Genomic DNA, 19,945 nt, shown 5'->3' with positions numbered 1-19,945 from the left:
CATCCCAGTCACAAATGTTGACTTATACTTGCAGACATGCTATCAAAACACACTTACATATTAGTTACTTTATTTTCATCCTCTAACTTTCTCTCCAACAGTTTACACAAATATTGGTCACTGAACGGATGATGAAAGTAAACAACAGTTAAAAAATGTGAAGTCATAGGCTATGCAAGAAATTGGAGCACTAAACCAAAGCCCTGACTGTACAAAGTGAGGAATTTTTACACACGCCACAGTGACTACATGCACACACACATGCTTGCACAAACACATGGATGCACTCACACACACACACAACCTGCACACACACATGCATGCACACACACACACACACACCTGCACACACACACACACAATCAGTGAATAACTCGCATCTATATATATATATACGACTAGTGTCTGTCTGTCTGTCTGTTCGCGATGCACGGCCAAAGTTCTCGGTGGATCTTTTTCAAATTTGGACACCGGACACAACCTCATCGATGAGATATTTCAACACGTGCTCTCAGCGCGCAGCGCTGTGCGCGCCGAACCGATTTTGTTGTTGTTGTTGTTGTCGGGATCCACTACCAGTAACTCTTCCTTATCTTCTCCAGTGTTTTCAGCCGCGATTATCTCCCTTCCTCCGTGTGGCGTCAATCCATATTCCCGTTACTAGGTTACTATTTTTAGAAGGTCACTGCACGTTACTATTTTTAGAAGGTCTCCAGTGTTTTGCGCAAAGCCGGGTCCCAGGCGCAGCCTGGTATTCGGCTCTACTTTTTCCCGGCGAAGCCGGTAATCATCTAGTATGTATATATATTGATGCATGAATTGGCGTCTCGCAGAATTACACGCCCCTGAGGAAGGCCTGGCAATAGGTCGAAAATTTGGGCTGCCACTTGAAATTCTTTGTTTTCTTTTCCTTGATTTTGTTATACATGTATATATATATATATGCAAGCACACACATACACACACATATATCTATATATATATATATCTATATATACACACACACACTCACAAAGGCTTGTGCTCAGTCAGATCATATCACTCTGCACAAAGGATTATTTCACCATTCACACCACCCGCCTCGCACACAATCGAGTGACAGTTCATGTTCATAAAGCTCCAACAAGTATGCAGCGTATTGTCAAATCATTCATCAATCTCGATTACACACAATGATAGTCCCTGCACAAAATAAAGCAGCTATTGGTGCCTGTGGGGTGTGACAGTGTCATTGTCAAGTCAGCATGAGGACTGAAATGGGTGAAGATCTTCATTTTGCCACCGGCTGCCTCCCATCCTCGCTGTGAGTGTCTGTGCGTCATGGCAGAGTCTCTCCTTTCGTGATCTGCACCAAACACGAGAATAAAGCATTAGCATTACTCCATCCATCACTCCATTTAAACCTTTTGATTGCCGGGCACAGATGAAGTAAACAAGAAAGTTGTCTAACTCCGTCGCGTTGGTGCGACCTATTATAGCACCAAATGGGATTAAAAGGTTTTAAAAAATCATCTTGCAAGCGGCAACTGGCTGGTTAAGTCTGTTATCTCTGCCAAGCTCAGCGTTAAGCCTGGGGGGGGAGCAGGCTCAAAGTTAAGCAAGAAACGCTGTGCTCAACGAACGTAAGACCGCTCATGCACCCCGGTTTTCGCGCTTTCGTTTCGGCGTAAAGTCAACCATCTCAACTTTGAGCACATTTCCGCCCAGCTTAAGTCGTCTCATGCAACCCACCCCAGAGTTTTAACCCTTGCATTTTGCTGAAGCTTCGCTGCTACGAGTGCAATCCAGGGCCAAAGCTTTATGCAGCGAACTTTGTGAAGTGGACTTTTCGAAGTCAACTTCGCTCAATCAATGACGGGCTTAACAACAGTCACTGATGCATGGCGTACATGTCCATAACTCATGACAGCAACCAGTGGTACCTGTCTTATAGCTATACCCTAGATAAAGCAATGAAATGGCAGGCTACAAAAGTACAAGCTTACCCTGGCTTCAATGTATTCCACTCGTCTCTCAAGCCGTGTCAACTTTTCATTCAACTGGGCTAGTCTAGAGCGGCATGATGTATCTGCAACAACCATGAGAAAATCAGAGTGGTGATGGTATATGAAACTTTTAAGTAGACAGACAGACAAATAATGATACAAATAATGAACTTATCTCAACATTGTTGACAAAACGTGACTCACTGGCAACTGCAAGATGCCGGCGAGACCACTGTGGGTGGACGTACTGTAATACTAATAGACCCTATCGGTAAAATTCCAAGGTCTCTCAAACTTCAGGGCATAACAAAGCATGTAGTACAGCTATCTCGTGTGACCTGCGAAAGCCAAGGTTCAAAGCTCTTGCGACGTTCAAAGCATAACAAAGAGGGTGTCTCGCGGATATCCCGCAAGACCTGCTCAGATACCGAAAAGGTCTATTTGTATTGTAACGTTTTGTATTGACCTTTAATTGTCAATAATTAAACGTTCCAATAACTTATCTACCATTCTTGTTTCTGTTTTTTTATTCTCAATTTCGGAACATTAGTATTTGGATCTTTAATTTGGTACACGAAAACTTTAAAATAAAATCTTCTTCCGAATCATGAACTGGGTCCTTTTGGACGTTTTAAGGTGTTACGAGTGTGTTCGGGTTGCGGTTCTTGCTCATGTTTATACTCACTGAGTTACTTCCCTTGGATCTGGATCTGAATCTGGATCTGGATAACCCGCCTGGGTTGGTGGTTTGCGGGTGCGAATGCGTATACGCACGGTTCAGTGTGCTTTCGCGAAAGGGTGTGTCATATGCACGGCTAGAACTAAGATACTTCTTGATTTCAGTAAATAGTTTCATTACATGTCAACTAGCTCGTTTTTAAATGATTTTTTAGAGATCGCCAAATGGTATTGTGTGAATGACATCATTCGATCGATTGTACGCACGGCGCCGTGCTTCTAGTAGCTCAGTCCATTCCTTCTTTCCGGTGTGGAAACAGACGTGTTTCTGGCGAAAGAATCGGCGTTTTCAACTCGCCATATCTTCATATTCATTCGGACTAGAACAACGAAATATAAATTTCTTGTAAAAAAAATCCCGAGCCTTGCGACTCTGGTAGTCATTTTCTTACGCGAAGCGGCCTTTGGTAGGTACGACAGTTTTAGTCACCCAAGTATATCTAAAACGCACGTGGACGAGTTTTCAATGGCGTATTTGAAGTCTGTGAATGTTGTGATTACAAATCATTTCGGGGCACCCCTCAGTCTATACGTACAGACAAACAAATTGCATGGAACGAAAGTTGAGAGGCTGGACTGTAAGTTGTTGTTTTGACTTCTACAAATCTCGCAGGTCTTTTATGCAAAACAGACTCAAAATTGCATTGTTCACGCAAGTGTAGATGACGAGACTATCGAAGGAATGGAATACACTTGCCTACAGATATAATAGACAGACACTGTCTATTTATATCTATGACTTACCCTAGCCCATATGTTAGAATAAAGAACATACTTTGCTCTTTTGAATGATGTATGATTTGGCACTGTACACAGGATTTTAGACCTGCCCCCGAAGTGATTTTTCCATAAACCCGTCAAAAAGCTCACTCTGTTTTGGCCGTAAAAAGCGCCCAAATGAAGTCAATTTCTAACCTGTGTCGTGTGTTCGAAGGAGTACATCTCAGCGATGCCATTGCCTTGCAACCTCAAAGAAATATATTTTAATAACCCGCTAAATGAACGGTTTTTTAGTGTGAAATAAAAGCCGGAGATTTGCTTCGTTTCTTTGCTGCGACACAAAACCAAAACCAACTATAGATCTGCGGTGACATTATGAGTTCGTTTTCGACATTGCAGTGAAGTTGCGTGGATCTTCGACGATTCCCGTTCGGTTTAATGTGGATAGAGCTTTGATTGAATGTAACTGCTTTGAAAAGTTACAACATGAGTCCTTGGGATCGATGTTTTTCGGTAAACTTCTTCGTATCCTTGACTTTACTTTTGACTTGAACAGATCCAGATCGGCTGGGGCTGTTGATCGCCTACACAGATCTATATGAAGTTGACTCGACACGGCGAACTGCCGAATCCGTGCCCTCTCGTCGGTCCTACCCCCAAATCCCTTACCAGCCTCAGACCCCACCTCACCATTCTAACCTCACTGGCGTACTATGTGTGATTATCCCTTCCTCATGAAAGAGAAAGTGGAGAAAGGGGAAAAATGAAGAAATGTGTTTTTTTTGACAAATTTTTTTAAGTCCAAAAAAGATGAGAAATATTCATAACAAATTCAGTTTTGGGTCTTTTTCAAATCTGTTTGATGCATCTTTTCTGTGACCATTGTGGCTATGCACTGACACACAAATAAGTGGAGAAAAGGGAGAAATGAAGATTTTTTCTCACTGCACAACAGTCAGGGATTAGGGTTACATGTTTACATGTACATTGTCAAGAGGTCAAAACAAATTTTAAAAGCTGTTGAACACTGCACTAGTGTTGCTCTAATCAAGGCGAGTCTGGAACAATAGGTCCACCCCACCAAAAAGTGAACATGGAATTAGTTATGATTTTTTGGCTTGGGTACGGCCAAGTGAACAAGGTAGGAAAGGTTAGAAATAGTCATAACAAGTTCACTTTTGGGTCTTTTTCAAATCTGTTTGCTGCATCTTTTCTGTGACCATTGTGGCTATGCACTGACACTCAAAAAGGTGGAGAAAGGTGACAATTAAATGAAGATTTTTTTCTCACTACACAACAGTCAGGGATAGTCAGGGATTGTTGACATGTACATTGTCAAGAGGTCAAAACAAATTTTAAAAGCTGTTGGACACTGCACTAGTGTTGCTCTAATCAAGGCGAGTCTGGAACAATAGGTCCACCCCACCAAAAAGTGAACATGGAATTAGTTATGATTTTTTTTGCCTTTTTGCTTGGGTACGGCCAAGTCAAAAAGGTGAGAGGGGTTACAAATAGTCATAACAAGTTCAGTTTGGGGTCTTTTTCAAATCTGTTTTGATGCATCTTGTCTGTGACCATTGTGGCTATGCACTGACACTCAAAAAGGTGGAGAAAGGGGAAAAAATGAAGATTTTTTTCTCACCACACAACAGTCAGGGATAGTCAGGGATTGTTAACATGTACATTGTCAAGAGGTCAAAACAAATTTTAAAAGCTGTTGGACGCTGCACTAGTGTTGCTCTAATCAAGGCGAGTCTGGAACAATAGGTCCACCCCACCAAAAATCAACATGGAATTAGTTATGATTTTTTTTGCCTTTTTGCTTGGGTACGGCCAAGTCAAAAAGGTGAGAGGGGTTACAAATAGTCATAACAAGTTCAGTTTGGGGTCTTTTTCAAATCTGTTTGATGCATCTTGTCTGTGACCATTGTGGCTATGCACTCAAAGTCAAAAAAGTGCAGAAAGGTGACAAATGAAGATTTTTCCTTCTTTCAAGACAATGTGTGATTTGGCACATTTTGCCTCAGTCTTTATCAAGAGCCTGTCTAACCCACTTTGAAGCTGTTAGAGACTGCAGTAGTGTTCCTTACATCAAGGCGAGTGCACAATGGTGCATTTCGAACCCACCCCCCCCCCCCTAATGTTCACTTTAATATCAATAAATCAATAGATATTCAGTCACAGTTTAACTAACTCATTCACCCTCATCACTCACTCATCCATCCATCACAACAACACTGTTTGATGCACAAACTGCCTGCCTTCCGCACTGGGAAGCCGCTTCGCTTCGCAACAACACTGAAAACTCGCCGGGAAATACCCCCACCACACGTGTCACACGTGTGCTTGTTTCTTCCGACTAATATCAATTTTGGAGAAAAAAAGGACAAAACTGGATGAAAAATTCTACGGCCCCAGCAATCTCATTACTCTGAAAGGGGAACCGGAAGTGGCTGGTCCTCAGGTTTCAAAGTTGACCGATATTCCCACTAAAGTGACCTAGATCCAAAGCCAGCCATCCATTAGAATGTAGGTCCGTGCGCCCACAGTCCAATGCCGCGAATTGTTGTTACAGCCCCTGACTTTTTTATGTACGGAATCCGGTAGTCTTTTTGTTGTTGTTAAATAATTATATTGCCAAACGTTATGACATTTTGAGATAATTGAACAAGTTTCAATACACATTGGCTGAGCACCTGTGTGCTCAAAGGAAATGTCGCTTGTTTTTATCAAAAACTAATTTTCAATGGTCATTCGTGCAAACCGTCACACAAACATGCGTGCCTCTGTGTCTCTGTGAGTATGCGTGTGGCTGCTTTCATAGTTAGGGTGCAGGCGTTTTTAATCATTTACCCCACACCAAAAGCCCCCCACACACACACACCACCAACCCCCCCCCCCCCACACACACACACACACACACACCCCGATACCTGTCAAATTCCCTCAGAATGCATGAACAATTCCGTTACCTCAGATCATCACCAGGAAAAATTCCTCCGCATCCAAAATATCAGGACTTTAGATATCAGATACCGACTTTATGTAATGCGCTTCAAAATCATATTCGCAAAGAGAGAGAGAGAGAGAGAGAGAGAGAGAGAGAGAGAGAGAGAGAGAGAGAGAGAGAGAGAGAGAGCTGGACACGAAGAAGGGAAGCTACAATCGCCCCAGGCCATATATATTATATATGTGTGTGTGTGTGTGTGTGTGTGTGTGTGTGTGTGTGTGTGTGTGTGTGGTGTGCGATTCATAGAAATTTACTGGACAGATCTTCATGAAACTTTGCACACAAATGTTCCGACCCCCAACCCTTCACCCTGATTCAAACTCATGTATCACAAGTCCAGCGCTCTACCAACTGACCTAGAGCGCTCCCAAATTATTTCTTTTTATCATTTTTGTCAGTCAAGATAATGGGGGTGGGGTTGGTACGGGAATAATTGTGAAGCAGACAATAAGGCAACAACTTACAGGTATTGTAGATGTATACAGTGAACTTAGCTGTGTTCAAGTTTAGTTATGTTTCTGTCGAGCGAAGTTTTTTTAAATACGTTTTTACTACTAAAGGAGTGATAATTTTATGTGTACGCCCTCGAGAAACCTCGATCATTTTCTGAAAATGTACGTTGATAAGTACCGTTTTATGATAAAGTTATACTCTCCATTCATTTATATACACAAACTAATGTTTCATTTATTATTTGTAGAGCTAAATATGTCAGTTGGGATCATGTTAAAAATCGCAGTGTTTTTCGCAAAATCGTACTTGACAACCCCCAGTAAAAAAATTCTAAAAAAAAAGTTAATACGTCAACCTCTTTTTTTCTTTGCACAGATGTGTCCATATTGCTTAGAGGAACCTGTGCACAAAATGTGTAATGTTTCTTTCACGCGATTTGAACACACAAGTAACCCCTTAAGAATTGCAGTGTTTTTCCCAAAATCGTACTTGACAACCCCCGGTAAAAAAAATTCTAAAAAAAATATTAATACGTCGACCACCTTTTTTCTTTGCACAGATGTGTCCATATTGCTTAGAGGAACCTGTGCACAAAATGTGTAATGTTTCTTTCACGCGAATTTTTTTTAAATACGTTTTTACTACTAAAGGAGTGATAATTTTATGTGTACGCCCTCGATAAACCTCGATCATTTTCTGAAAATGCACGTTGATAAGTACCGTTTTATGATAAAGTTATACTCTCCATTCATTTATATACACAAACTAATGTCTCATTTATTATTTGTAGAGCTAAATATGTCAGTTGGGATCATGTTAAGAATCGCAGTGTTTTTCGCAAAATCGTACTTGACAACCCCCAGTAAAAAAATTCTAAAAAAAAAGTTAATACGTCAACCTCTTTTTTTCTTTGCACAGATGTGTCCATATTGCTTAAAGGAACCTGTGCACAAAATGTGTAATGTTTCTTTCACGCGATTTGAACACACAAGTAACCCCTGAAGAATCGCAGTGTTTTTCGCAAAATCGTACTTGACAACCCCCGGTAAAAAATTTCTAAAAAAAAAATTAATACGTCGACCACCTTTTTTCTTTGCACAGATGTGTCCATATTGCTTAGAGGAACCTGTGCACAAAATGTGTAATGTTTCTTTCACGCGAATTTTTTTTAAATACGTTTTTACTACTAAAGGAGTGATAATTTTATGTGTACGCCCTCGAGAAACCTCGATCATTTTCTGAAAATGCACGTTGATAAGTACCGTTTTATGATAAAGTTATACCCTCCATTCATTTATATACACAAACTAATGTCTCATTTATTATTTGTAGAGCTAAATATGTCAGTTGGGATCATGTTAAAAATCGCATTGTTTTTCGCAAAATCGTACTTAACAACCCCCAGTAAAAAAATTCTAAAAAAAAAGTTAATACGTCGACCCCCTTTTTTCTTTGCACAGATGTGTCCATATTGCTTAAAGGAACCTGTGCACAAAATGTGTAATGTTTCTTTCACGCGATTTGAACACACAAGTAACCCCTTAAGTTCAGCGAGTGGAGTTTTAAGTAAAGTTGGTTAAGATGGGTCTGTGCATGCATGCGCTTACAAAATTTGAAAAGGGAAACAAAGTTCAGTTATTCAGCAAGCTATAAGAAGAAAAAAACATCTTCGCGTCCATCAAACACACACACACACACACACACACACACACACACACAGTGACACACACACACAGTGACTGATCCACAGACACACATGTATTCACACTTACCGAACGAATTGAGGAAGTCCGATATTTTCTTTATGCTGCATGTAATCACCTCCACATATTCCCTGTTGGCCCAGTCCTGCTGAATAGGTCGCTGGTGGGGAGGCTGCTGCTGTTGAGTCGCCATCTTTTTTTCTGCACTTCCTACTTCTTCCAGGAAAGTAAAAGCCATTGTGATTGACCAACTAAAAATAGACAACCAATCCGCGCATAGTTTCCACAAATGCTGATTTGTTTACCAAAATGGCCGCATCTATCAACTGAACAAGTGATGTTTTGCTATTCTCGAGAATTAGGATGTGTTTGAGAAGAGACGAGAGTTTGGTCAAGTTTGAGGAACATTTCATGCTTTCATTTGACTTTGCTGCCTCATTTTGTGTATTTAATACACTCAAAGAAGTAGAGAAACTGCCGAAACTGCTATGTTCTACAAAACATTCCTCCACACGATGTCGGCCTCATCGCTGTGTGATCAACCACTGCGATGATTTCGGTACAAAAAATAAAGAACACTCAGAGATCCTGAAAGATTGCTGCATCTGAATTTCAACCAGAAATCAGTCAACATTGATTTTGTTTCACAAACCCTTGAGTGAGTCTAACATATTGTGGTCCAAGAGTACGTGTACTGTAACACTAACACTCTCTCTCTGTTGCTGTCTCTCTCCTCCCTTATGCATTTTTTCATTTATTTCAACTCAGTAGTCCTTTTCATCGTCTGATTGCTCTCTCGCGAGATACCGATGCTTCGAAAGTCGCGAGAACTTTGATCATCAACCTTAAGTCACATCTCTCGCAAGATATCCACACCACAATCATGCATGCTTTGCTTAGCTGGGAAGTTTGACTTTGAGGGAGCTTGGAATACCGATAGGGTCAATTCACAATTGTAATGAAGTACATGCATGCAGGACAGTGTGCAAACACTGAAACAGCTTTGACTGAAACTGATAAACATCCCCATGAGAAATTGGTTTGGTTTGAAGAACATTATGTGATAGGGAAACCCTGGAATCAGGAAGTTGCTATACATACAGGAGATGAGACAAATTTGACATAATTGACAAAGTCCTAAGAATGTTACGCTTATAGTCATGACCTATCCAGTTCCCCCCTTTCTCGTCCGCGAGATTTGGCGAGCGGGGCAAGCAGGTAGCATTTCTTGCCGCGAGGAAAGGTAGGATTTGGAGAGAGTAGGCAACCATACCTTGGAGGTGCTTGCTTTGCGAGAAAGATGGCAGCTGCACAGCTGCAAATCCGATTAGCTGTTCATGGCTATTTCTTGACGAGTGCAGACGACACTTTCTGTATAGATCTACCAATTGTGTTTAATTATTTAATTATTGCCTACCTAGTTTCATATACACATTCGCTGTCTTGCAAAGTGAGAGGCTAGCTGCAAGCAATTGTTGCCTCCACGAAAAGGGTTTCAATTTCAGGGAAAAAATGCAGACCTTTTGCAGAGGTTAATTTGTCTTCTTGAAATTAGCTCTACCTATTTTATTTTCCATTCAAAGCAGCTCTTCCTGTTTGTATGAACAGTGTTTACACGTTGCGTTGGATGGGGCAAAGGTGTTGTAAGAAATGTTGTAAAAGTTCAAAACCAACGTAAGTAGGCATGCCTGTGTTCACTTTTATATATATATATAGTATGCATATATATATATATGTATTGAAAAGTTAACTGAAGGGGGGCTGACTTGTTACACATTTGTTCATTTTTTCCCCTTCGATTTGATTTCCTTGCATCACGTTTTCTTTGCCAGATCATATGATACATAGCATGGGAATGATCAGCGACCCAAACTAGAAGTCCCTCCTCCAAGCAGTGCGCTTTAGCTCTGTTCATTCTGTTCATTGCAAAAAAATGTCAAATCAATTGCTCTCTTTTGTTCTTTTTTAGTTTTGCATGTTATCTTGTATAGTTTTGTGAGTTAACATGTATAAGGCCAAAAAAAAAATAGGTGTGGTTACGGTAACATAGCCAAAAAAAATAGGGTAGGTAGGTATAGGCAATCACTTTTTTTTTTTTTTTAACTTTTTTTTCTAATGTGTACAAATTAAACCTACTTGACAGGGAAATAAGTGTGCAACACGGGCGCTTTCGCTGCGTTTTTTGCACTCGGGTTTTTTTTTTTTTCGACAAATGTAATAAAAAGTTATAGGATCGGCCCCTAAAAATAGGGTAGGTCGGGTTACCGTAACCACACCTATTTTTTTTTTAGGCCTAACAATTGATTGCAATAATTTTGTGTCTTTTCTTTTATTGTTTTAATCAAACTGTAACTGTAAGTTTTTATATTATTTTCACAAAATTTCAATATTTTGTCACAACATGAATGGAACATGCTTTCATGAGAAATATTTGGTAATGATACATAAATAAAAGAAATGAAATTTTACAAGAGATGACATTTTACAAGAAACATTTTGAAGTTAAATAGCTGCAGTCAGACTGCGCTGGCAAGGTAATTAACATTCCGCTTGGTCTTGCGGGTGCGTGTGATATAACTTTTCCTCCTTTTGACAGGTCAGCGATGGAGGGATTGAGGTCAGCAATGCGGCGAGGGGGGGAGTGGGTGTTTGGAGAGCCCAACAGATTGCCTGAACGAAACGAGCAGATGGCAGTGGCTGAGTGTTTAATGGCAGAGCTAGACTTTCACTTGAAGGAGCTGAATCGAATCTCACAACATCGGCAGAAGGAGGAGAGACGTATGCAGTCGGGAGTGGACTACAGCTGGCTTGTGGCCGCTGCTCCCAAGTCCTACGAGATTCCACAGCTAGAGCGACTGGAGCTGGAGGAACTATGTTTAAAGGTACTCTACAATACAATCATGTTTTAGCATCACAAAGTGAGAAATTACTTTGTGGCTGACACTAAACAGTAAAACACACAACAACTTTAAAAGACATCATTATGAGCAACTATTAAACACACACACACGTTGACATATATATAATACACACTCACGTTCACACACACACACACACACACACACACACACACACACTCACACACACACACACACACACACACACACACACACACACACACACACACACACACACACACACACACACACACACACACACACACACACACACACACAGGTGCTATCCTTCACAGGTAAGCCATCACATCATCTGCAATCATCTGCCCAGGAGTTTACCTGGTATCAAATCAGCCTTACACTTGAACATGTAGCAGAATTCAATGGTCTGACTACTAGTTCCATGCAGAGTGGGGGTATTCTGGGGAATTAATTTTGTAAAGGACAACTGTGTTAATTCATGCGAAATTAAATGAATAATTCAACAAGAAATTCCTGCTCGGCACGAAACGCAACCAGGCTGTTGATTTTTGTTATGTTTTCAAGTGGAAGGATGATGACATTGGGTGGTGGGCAGTGTTGGTTGACTTGTTGCATGACATTGGGTGGTGGGCAGTGTTGGTTGACTTGTTGCATGACATTGGGTGGTGGGTAGTGTTGGTTGACTGTTGCAAGACATTGGGTGGTGGGCAGTGTTGGTTGACTTGTTGCAAGACATTGGGTGGTGGGTAGTGTTGGTTGACTTGTTGCATGACATTGGGTGGTGGGCAGTGTTGGTTGACTTGTTGCATGACATTGGGTGGTGGGCAGTGTTGGTTGACTTGTTGCATGACATTGGGTGGTGGGCAGTGTTGGTTGACTTGTTGCAAGACATTGGGTGGTGGGTAGTGTTGGTTGACTTGTTGCATGACATTGGGTGGTGGGCAGTGTTGGTTGACTAATTGTTGCAAGACATTGGGTGGTTGGCAGTGTTGGTTGACTTGTTGCATGACATTGGGTGGTGGGCAGTGTTGGTTGACTTGTTGCATGACATTGGGTGGTGGGCAGTGTTGGTTGACTAATTGTTGCAAGACATTGGGTGGTGGGCAGTGTTGGTTGACTTGTTGCATGACATAGGAAGGACTGTAGTTCAAAACCCCTTTAGTTCAAAAAGTCTGTAAAAATCATAACATACCAGGTAAAATTTCACCAAAATGGAGAAAAATTGTCTCCAAGGCAGGCAATCAGCTTGCTCAGTCTGAGGGCTATATACAGCAGTTGTTTCCCTTTTCATTGTATTGAATTTGCCACGATAGTAAAAACGCCTATATGAAATGTGTTGTGGCAGTCAAGGGGTTAAAGGTCATAGTGCTATATTTGGTGTCTCATGTCATGAGACCGCACAGCCAGAGAAACTGGAGCCAGAGGACCTGTCTTTGAAGGTAGGGTCTCCTCTGAGAATGTGTGTGTAATATCTTGTAAGAACTACATGCTGGAAATGCAAGAGAAGCTGATAACCTTTGAAAGGTTGTTTGCGGGAAAGACATTGCTGGCTTTTTGCACCTGTTCCAAAGAAGGTCTTAACAGTTTTGTGAGAGCTATGTTACAAGTAATAAGGCAAGACAAGAAAAAAAAAAGAGTTAAAAAGGAAATACATACTTAGAACAAGAAAAAGACAAAAAGAAGATTAAGAAGAAGAACTCTAGACCAGGAGAGAAACAAACGAGCAAACAGAATGCTATGCTTTTTCTCATTCCTTTAATTAAAATAGATTGTCAGGCTAAGTTGTCTTTCTTGCTGTTCCACAGCTGGACGTGAGTGAGTGTACGAAGGTGATCTCCCTGTTCCGAGACGCCATACTGCGGGAGCCCAGAGTGGAGGATCTGGCTCGTATCATGCGTTCGTGTGTCATTCAGGTACAGTGCACTGCCCGCCGAACATTCCCCACTTTAAGACGTAATCCCCAGCTTTCTCACTTTGTTTGAACATAGCCACTGTAAAATTACCTCCCTGTTCATTCTAAAGGGATATAATGGCCGAAATACCTGTCTGTAATCACCCTAACAGCTCTACATTGCTGAAATACAGCGCTTTATGTCATGGTACCCCTCAAAATGGATGCAAAAACCTCTCGTTTTCTACTGCTCATGCGCTCCACACCTGCATCAGTAGAAATGACATAACACAAGAGATACGTAAGATAGCAAAACAAAACAACCTGTTCTTGATCTATAATTGATTTGGCTTTCTCCTCGTTTGTAAATGTTGCTAAGTTACGCCTATTCTAAATTTTTGTTGAATTTTGAATTGGTACATGACGTTTTTGTCAGGTCGATTTTGGGGGTACCTTTACTTCGGTGGCGGTCACGTGATACCTATAACAGAAATCTTTGATGCGAAAAGTGTGTCAGATAGCCAAGTGAAGGTCCTTTGATGGCGTATACATGAGATTTGAATGAAATGACACAAGAATGAATGGTTTAGTTGGGGTATGAAAATTGGTGCAATCATTTTTGGCTCACATAAGTGTAGCCTACGCGATGGTAAACTTTGTCTGTCTGTGCGTGTGTATGTATGTGTGTATGTATGTATGTGTGTGATATTTAACTTTAACATTTGACTAAACACCGAAATACTCATTTCTTCTGGTTATTTTTCAAGCACCATCTTCAAAGTATTGAAGCAATGATCAAGATTTTGTCGGCATGTGTGTAGTTAAAGCGTGTATAAAAAAAACCCGGGTAGTGGGGGGGTTTTGAGGGGGTACAAGCATGTGACTGGTTTGTGTCGTGTGTGGTATGTAGACCAGGTCAGGGGTCAAGATCAGGTCAGGTCGCGTGAAGGATTGTGGTATAGATTCACTTTTCAGTTCTCACCTCGATTCGGGGAAGACGATTTCACATTCGGTTTCTTAGCTCCAGAAAAATAGATAAAGAAGATACCAAAGCGAGATTTCCTACAGTTTGATCTGCACAGCGTTTTTACAATGTCTGCGCGAGGAAGAGCTGTCGAAAGTGCAGTGTCGATCTGGCAGTCGTCGTGTCCCCGGTAAGTACAAACAGATCTAACAGATCTAGTGTCTCCCACTCTTAAACGTGTCACCTACTGATAATCCGTTTGTTTTTTTAATTTCTTTTTATTTCAGCAGACACGGATGTCAAAGACAGTGCTGGCAGTCACCTCTAGTGAAATGAGTTGATCTTAAGTGCCTGTAATGTTTGGATGTCTTTGTTCTTGGTTCGATTTATGTGAATTTCAAGACTTGCAGTAGAGTCTGCCCGTATAAAACTGTCCACCATTTACTTGAACATGCAGATAATAAGGAAACTGTTCTCAAAGTCAAAATTAATACGATTTTGCCTCAGTTTCAAAACATGCTCTGTCATGGTTCTGTCTGTAAAATTTGGTACCTTGCAGCAACTTCCTTGAAATTGAAAGATAGTTTTTGAATGCTAGATCTGCCTAGATCTGTATCGCGTTTCATTCCAGACTCCTCTCTTTGATTGTACTGTTTTCTGTTTACCAACTATCATGATTCGCTTCTGTAACGTTTGGTAAACTTACCTTCAACAGCTTCCTTGTCTTTGTTGGCATTTGTTTTTCAAGGCAGCACAACGTAAGATTTTGGACAGCAGGTAGAATGCGAGTTTTGAGACAACGACAGTCGTCCAAAGAAAGCTTACTGTGGAATGTTGTACGTAATGGTACATGTGATTCTGTATTTTTCTGTGGTTAATGTTAATGGTTTCTTTTTTCCTCTGTTGGTTTCTTCCTCCTGAGTTGACCGTTATCACTCAAACAAGACCATCACAGAGTACATCATTTGCTTCTCACAATGGACTGTGAATAGTGTGTTGGCTGTGTTGACCGTCAGAATTATTTTAACCCTTAGGCTGGTTGTCGCGACATATGTCGCGCTACTTTACGTATACTGTCACCTGGTTGTCATGTCACCTGGTTGTCATGACATATGTCGCGCTACTGGCTCAGTCTGTTTGGTCGGTTCCGATTACCTGCCATGGCTGCGAAAACCTATATGACCGTTTCTTGTTATTTTTCTCTCTGTTATTGTTAATTCCACAGTGGCTATGTAACATGTGTTACAGAATTGCACCAGTGTAAGGGTTAAGAACCCGTCTGCGGCAGTCAGTTGACATGTTTCGCATATTGTAGGGTTCCCATGCTGCAAAGGTAAAGTGGCTTGTATAACCCGACTATTCAGTATCAAAACACTTTATATTTGTGAAGGTTGTAGTCATCACAACTAATCGCATTTTGCCTTTTGTTTCAGAAAGGAGGATAAGCTACAACAAGATCGACGCTATGTCAGATATGCCTCAGCCACATGAAGACTTCCGAATTTAGATCCACTCGGCATGGTGACAAGTCTTGATGAAAAATATAAGACTGACGACAGCAGTGGAAAAAGTGGCCACATGGCAACTACCTATTGCTTATAGTGTCTGTAGTGCAAAAGACAGATAAGCTAATGGTAGATTTCCAAATGAACACAGTACCCTCAGATCTACTGCTTCCCCCCGCAGGTTAGGGGGAAGAATTTACCCGATGCTCCCCAGCGACTAACTAAGAGGCGACTAACGGATTCTGTTTCTCTTTTTACCCTTGTTAAGTGTTTCTTGTATAGAATATAGTCAATTTTTGTAAAGATTTTAGTCAAGCAGTATGTAAGAAATGTTAAGTCCTTTGTACTGGAAACTTGCATTCTCCCAGTAAGGTAATACATTGTACTACGTTGCAAGCCCCTGGAGCAAATTTTTGATGAGTGCTTTTGTGAACAAGAAACAATTGACAAGTGGCTCTATCCCATCTCCCCCCTTTCCCCGTCGCGATATAACCTTCGTGGTTGAAAACGACGTTAAACACCAAATAAAGAAAGAAAGATCTACTGCTGATTTACGACGGGCAAGCTACAATCCAGGGCAGAACACTGCAGCGTTGAAATCCAACTCTTCATTTGTTTCAGGAAAGGACGTCCTTACAAATTAACATTACAACTCTGATACGAAGACATGGTGCATAGTGTACTCTAAACAAGAGGTTGTGCTACCACAGGAACATCCCGATAATTGAGTGGGACAAGATTAAAAAGCTTCCCAGGGCTGCTGTGAGGAAGTACATGGTTTTACTGTCATTGACCTTAATACCTTTCACACAGCCAGTAAGTTAGAGATAATGGTCAATGGTCTTCTTGGTGACCGTTCATGCCCAAGTATGCGGAGCTGGTGGCCAGCAGGACAACGAGTCACTGGAAAATATCATAGACTTCGGAGTGCGAGGACCAGGGAAAACAACCTCATGTGAACCTGTCTGAGTGTGACCATCGTGACGCCCATATCTTTAACTCTTAGTCGTATGACAATTCCAAGAATATACTATCTTGATACACACGCTCTAGGTTAGGTTAAATGATTGTAGATAAACTTTGCCATGATAATTATGCTGATGCAGTTTAAACGTGTGCCTGTGTGTGCGTGCGTGTTTGTGCGGTCTTGTATGTGTGTGTGTGTGTGTGTGTGTGTGTGTGTGTGTGTGAGAGAGAGGATTGCACAAGATCTCCTTCAGGGACAACTGCACCAACAAATGCAGTCATTTATTTTTATCTGTTTGCCTTTTTTGAAAATTATATATGGAGTTGATATGATGCGTTAGTTTTAATTGTGTGTGTGTGTGTGTGTGTGTGTGTGTGTGTGTGTGTGTGTGTGTGTGTGTGTGTGTGTGTGTGTGTGTGTGTGTGTGTGTGACGGAGTGAATGAGTTTGTGTTACTGTTTGTCGATTTCTTACGTGAGCCTTGAAGGCTTCGCCTCTTGTTTTGCTTATATTTAGTTATAGTATAAATTTATATACAACACTATTTTAAAAATACGATGATGAATTCATTTTAGGTGATGACTTTGACTTGTTGTTGTTGTTGTTGTTGTTGTTGTTGTTGTTGTTGTTGTTGTTGTTGTTGTTGTTGTTGTTGTCGTTGTCGTCGTCGTCGTCGTCGTCGTCGTTGTTGTCGTTAGCCTTTTAATAGATTTTGTTCTGTGTTTTTGTTTTATTGTTGATGTATGAGTGTTTCCACACCAGGACAAATACCAATAGCTGTTATGCTATATGGCAAAATAAATTCTTGTTCTTGTTCTTCTTAAATTCTTGTTCTGAAAACCGCTTTTGTTTTATATCAGATTTTGGAACAGAAACCCCAGACACGTTCAGGCAGCGTCCATTTGACAGAGTGGATGTCGCGGCGAGCTAGCAGCCTGGCTAACTTGCGCCTTAAAAGCGGCACGCGTGTAGGACCTTCACAGGATGCTGCCGAGAGCTTGGACGATATTGAGATGCAAGCAGAGGGTCAGGGGCGCACGGCTCGGGCGTACAGCATGCCCAATTTTTCTGTCAGTTCGGGAGATGGACGAGGGGACGCGGCTGTGTGTGTGAGTGAATGTGACGGTAGTGCTTACCCAGTGTGATACTCTTCATGTGTGGACCCCGCGCACACTGATCTCATTACCATACTTGTGCCAGCTCGTACCCAGCGCTGGGTGGGAGTGAAGCTGACGGTAGTGCTTACCATGTGTGGACCCCGCGCACACTGATCTCATTACCATACTTGTGCCAGCTCGTACCCAGCGCTGGGTGGGAGTGAAGCTGACGGTAGTGCATACTTGTGCCAGCTCGTACCCAGCGCTGGGTGTGAGTGAATGGGACGGTAGTGCTTACCCTATGTGACATTCTCCATGTGTGGACCTCGCGCACACTGATCTCATTACCATACTTGTGCCAGCTCGTAGTCCCAGCGCTGGGTGGGAGTGAAGCAAGTCAATTCTGGTTAAACTGGATGCAGAACACACAAACTTCTGCAATAATGCGCCGACGAATTTGTATCGGTTCAGGAATTATTTGTGTTTAGTGTCACGTTATAAATCTATCTGTCATATTCTTGTCATAATTTATGTGTGAACAAAATCCAGAATAGAGGAAATGGTTTTATGTATGTACATGTAAGTATACATACTTCTCTGTGGAGTTCTGAAAATGTGTTAGGTATTGTGTACCTGTACTGGTAAGTGTTTCTAGGTGCACACAATGTATTTATGGTACACAAAGCCTTTTAGTTTTGATTTGAGGTTATGAACTTTTATGCTCACAGGGGAGTGTTTAAGTTCTTGAATAAAGGAGTACTCTGTCCGAGCATTGATTAACGGAGGCTCTTTTATGGTGCATTGTTTTAGTGTTGTGCGTTTTGCTTTCTGCAGCATGTGAAGTGGGAATTCAGGGCAGCGAGCCAAATGGGCATTTCAAAAGTTGTTGAATCGCAAATGGTGGCATTGAAAACTCAGGCTTTCAAAATGGTTTTGTGATTGGATTCATTGATGTGGGATTTACCTCAAGTGACACTTTCTGTTGCTGCGACACTGTTGTTCACTGCTTTATACCTGTCTTCGGTTGTTATTGAGAATTAGACAAAGGGCTGGAGCAATCTTTTTTTTTTAAACCAGAACATTCCTGCGCCATATTGTGTGTGTCACATCCTGAACTCAGGTCAAAATGAGTTCGGCTCATTCTCTCCCTGACAGGATGCCTTGAGTTTCCTTGTCTGGCAAGGAAACCGATTTTTTTTTTACATATTTAGAGCTTTTTGTAATGTGTTATTGATATAAGCAGATTCGCGATCGTCAATAATGATTTTTTATGGTGTTTTGTAATTTTTGAATTACAGAGGAATTTTTATTTTAGACAGTTTCAAGCGAGCTATTTTTCGTGGATGTATTTACTGTGCAAACAACTCTAAATATGGCAACAGTGTCACGTGATAATCCACCGTTTGGTTTTGGCGGTCGCTGGAGCAGACGATTTTTTGACAGTGATGCAACCATACATTACGGTCTCCTTTCGGCAGCAGTCCCAAAATTTTGACTTGTTTTGACCTTAGAACGATGTCTTTATCATAACTGTGAAGAATAGAACGGAGACAACTGTCGAAGTCGGCCAATCTGCAATCATTTTTGTATCCCGAACACTGCTAGCGAACAACATATGGGAGATAACTCTGTATTCTTCTTTTGATAGATTCGCGTAGGACTGTAGCGTCCGGTCAGAGCTAGGGACTTAAAAGCGATAGCGTGGATCGACGATGAATCAGAATGGTGTGTGTCACTGCATGATTGTGATCGCCATCTACAAGGTTGCAAGTGAGAACTGCAAAGTTGCTTGTCGATCGATCCTTATTGTGTCAGTGGTCAAGCTTAGGTCATTTTCCAAAGTGTTACAGTGGAACATCCCTTTTAAGTCCCTCCCCCTCCATCCCACATTTCACACACACCCTCATTTAAGACTCCCCCCATTTTAAGACCTTACTTTTCCAGAGTTTTTGTTCATAAACTCTGCAAATTTACCTGCATTTTAAGACTCCTTCCCTTTTGAGCCCCGATTTTCTCCAATTTTTGAAGGTCTTA

The 19,945-nt window shown here is 41.4% G+C and overlaps 2 protein-coding genes across 2 annotated transcripts; one reads left to right on the top strand and one right to left on the bottom strand.

The window, feature by feature from the left end:
* Positions 1-53: 53 nt before the first annotated feature.
* LOC138965308 (protein BRICK1-like) lies at positions 54-8,862 on the bottom strand. Its single transcript, XM_070337441.1, has 3 exons — positions 8,679-8,862; positions 1,986-2,068; positions 54-1,345 (listed from the first exon to the last, which is right to left on the bottom strand). Exons 1-3 carry the CDS (start codon positions 8,845-8,847, stop codon positions 1,319-1,321), a joined length of 279 nt encoding a protein of 92 aa, XP_070193542.1. The 5' UTR covers positions 8,848-8,862; the 3' UTR covers positions 54-1,318.
* A 40-nt stretch (positions 8,863-8,902) lies between these two features.
* On the top strand, positions 8,903-19,179 carry LOC138965306 (protein RD3-like). Its single transcript, XM_070337438.1, has 4 exons — positions 8,903-9,267; positions 11,206-11,491; positions 13,294-13,401; positions 17,675-19,179. Exons 2-4 carry the CDS (start codon positions 11,213-11,215, stop codon positions 17,957-17,959), a joined length of 672 nt encoding a protein of 223 aa, XP_070193539.1. The 5' UTR covers positions 8,903-9,267; positions 11,206-11,212; the 3' UTR covers positions 17,960-19,179.
* Positions 19,180-19,945: the final 766 nt, after the last annotated feature.

Source organism: Littorina saxatilis, linkage group LG4 (assembly GCF_037325665.1).
Source record: "Littorina saxatilis isolate snail1 linkage group LG4, US_GU_Lsax_2.0, whole genome shotgun sequence".
In the NCBI taxonomy this organism is placed as follows: Eukaryota; Metazoa; Mollusca; class Gastropoda; order Littorinimorpha; family Littorinidae; genus Littorina; species Littorina saxatilis.
Note: the sequence above shows the minus strand (reverse complement) of the source record. Positions and strands in the feature narration are given on the sequence as shown.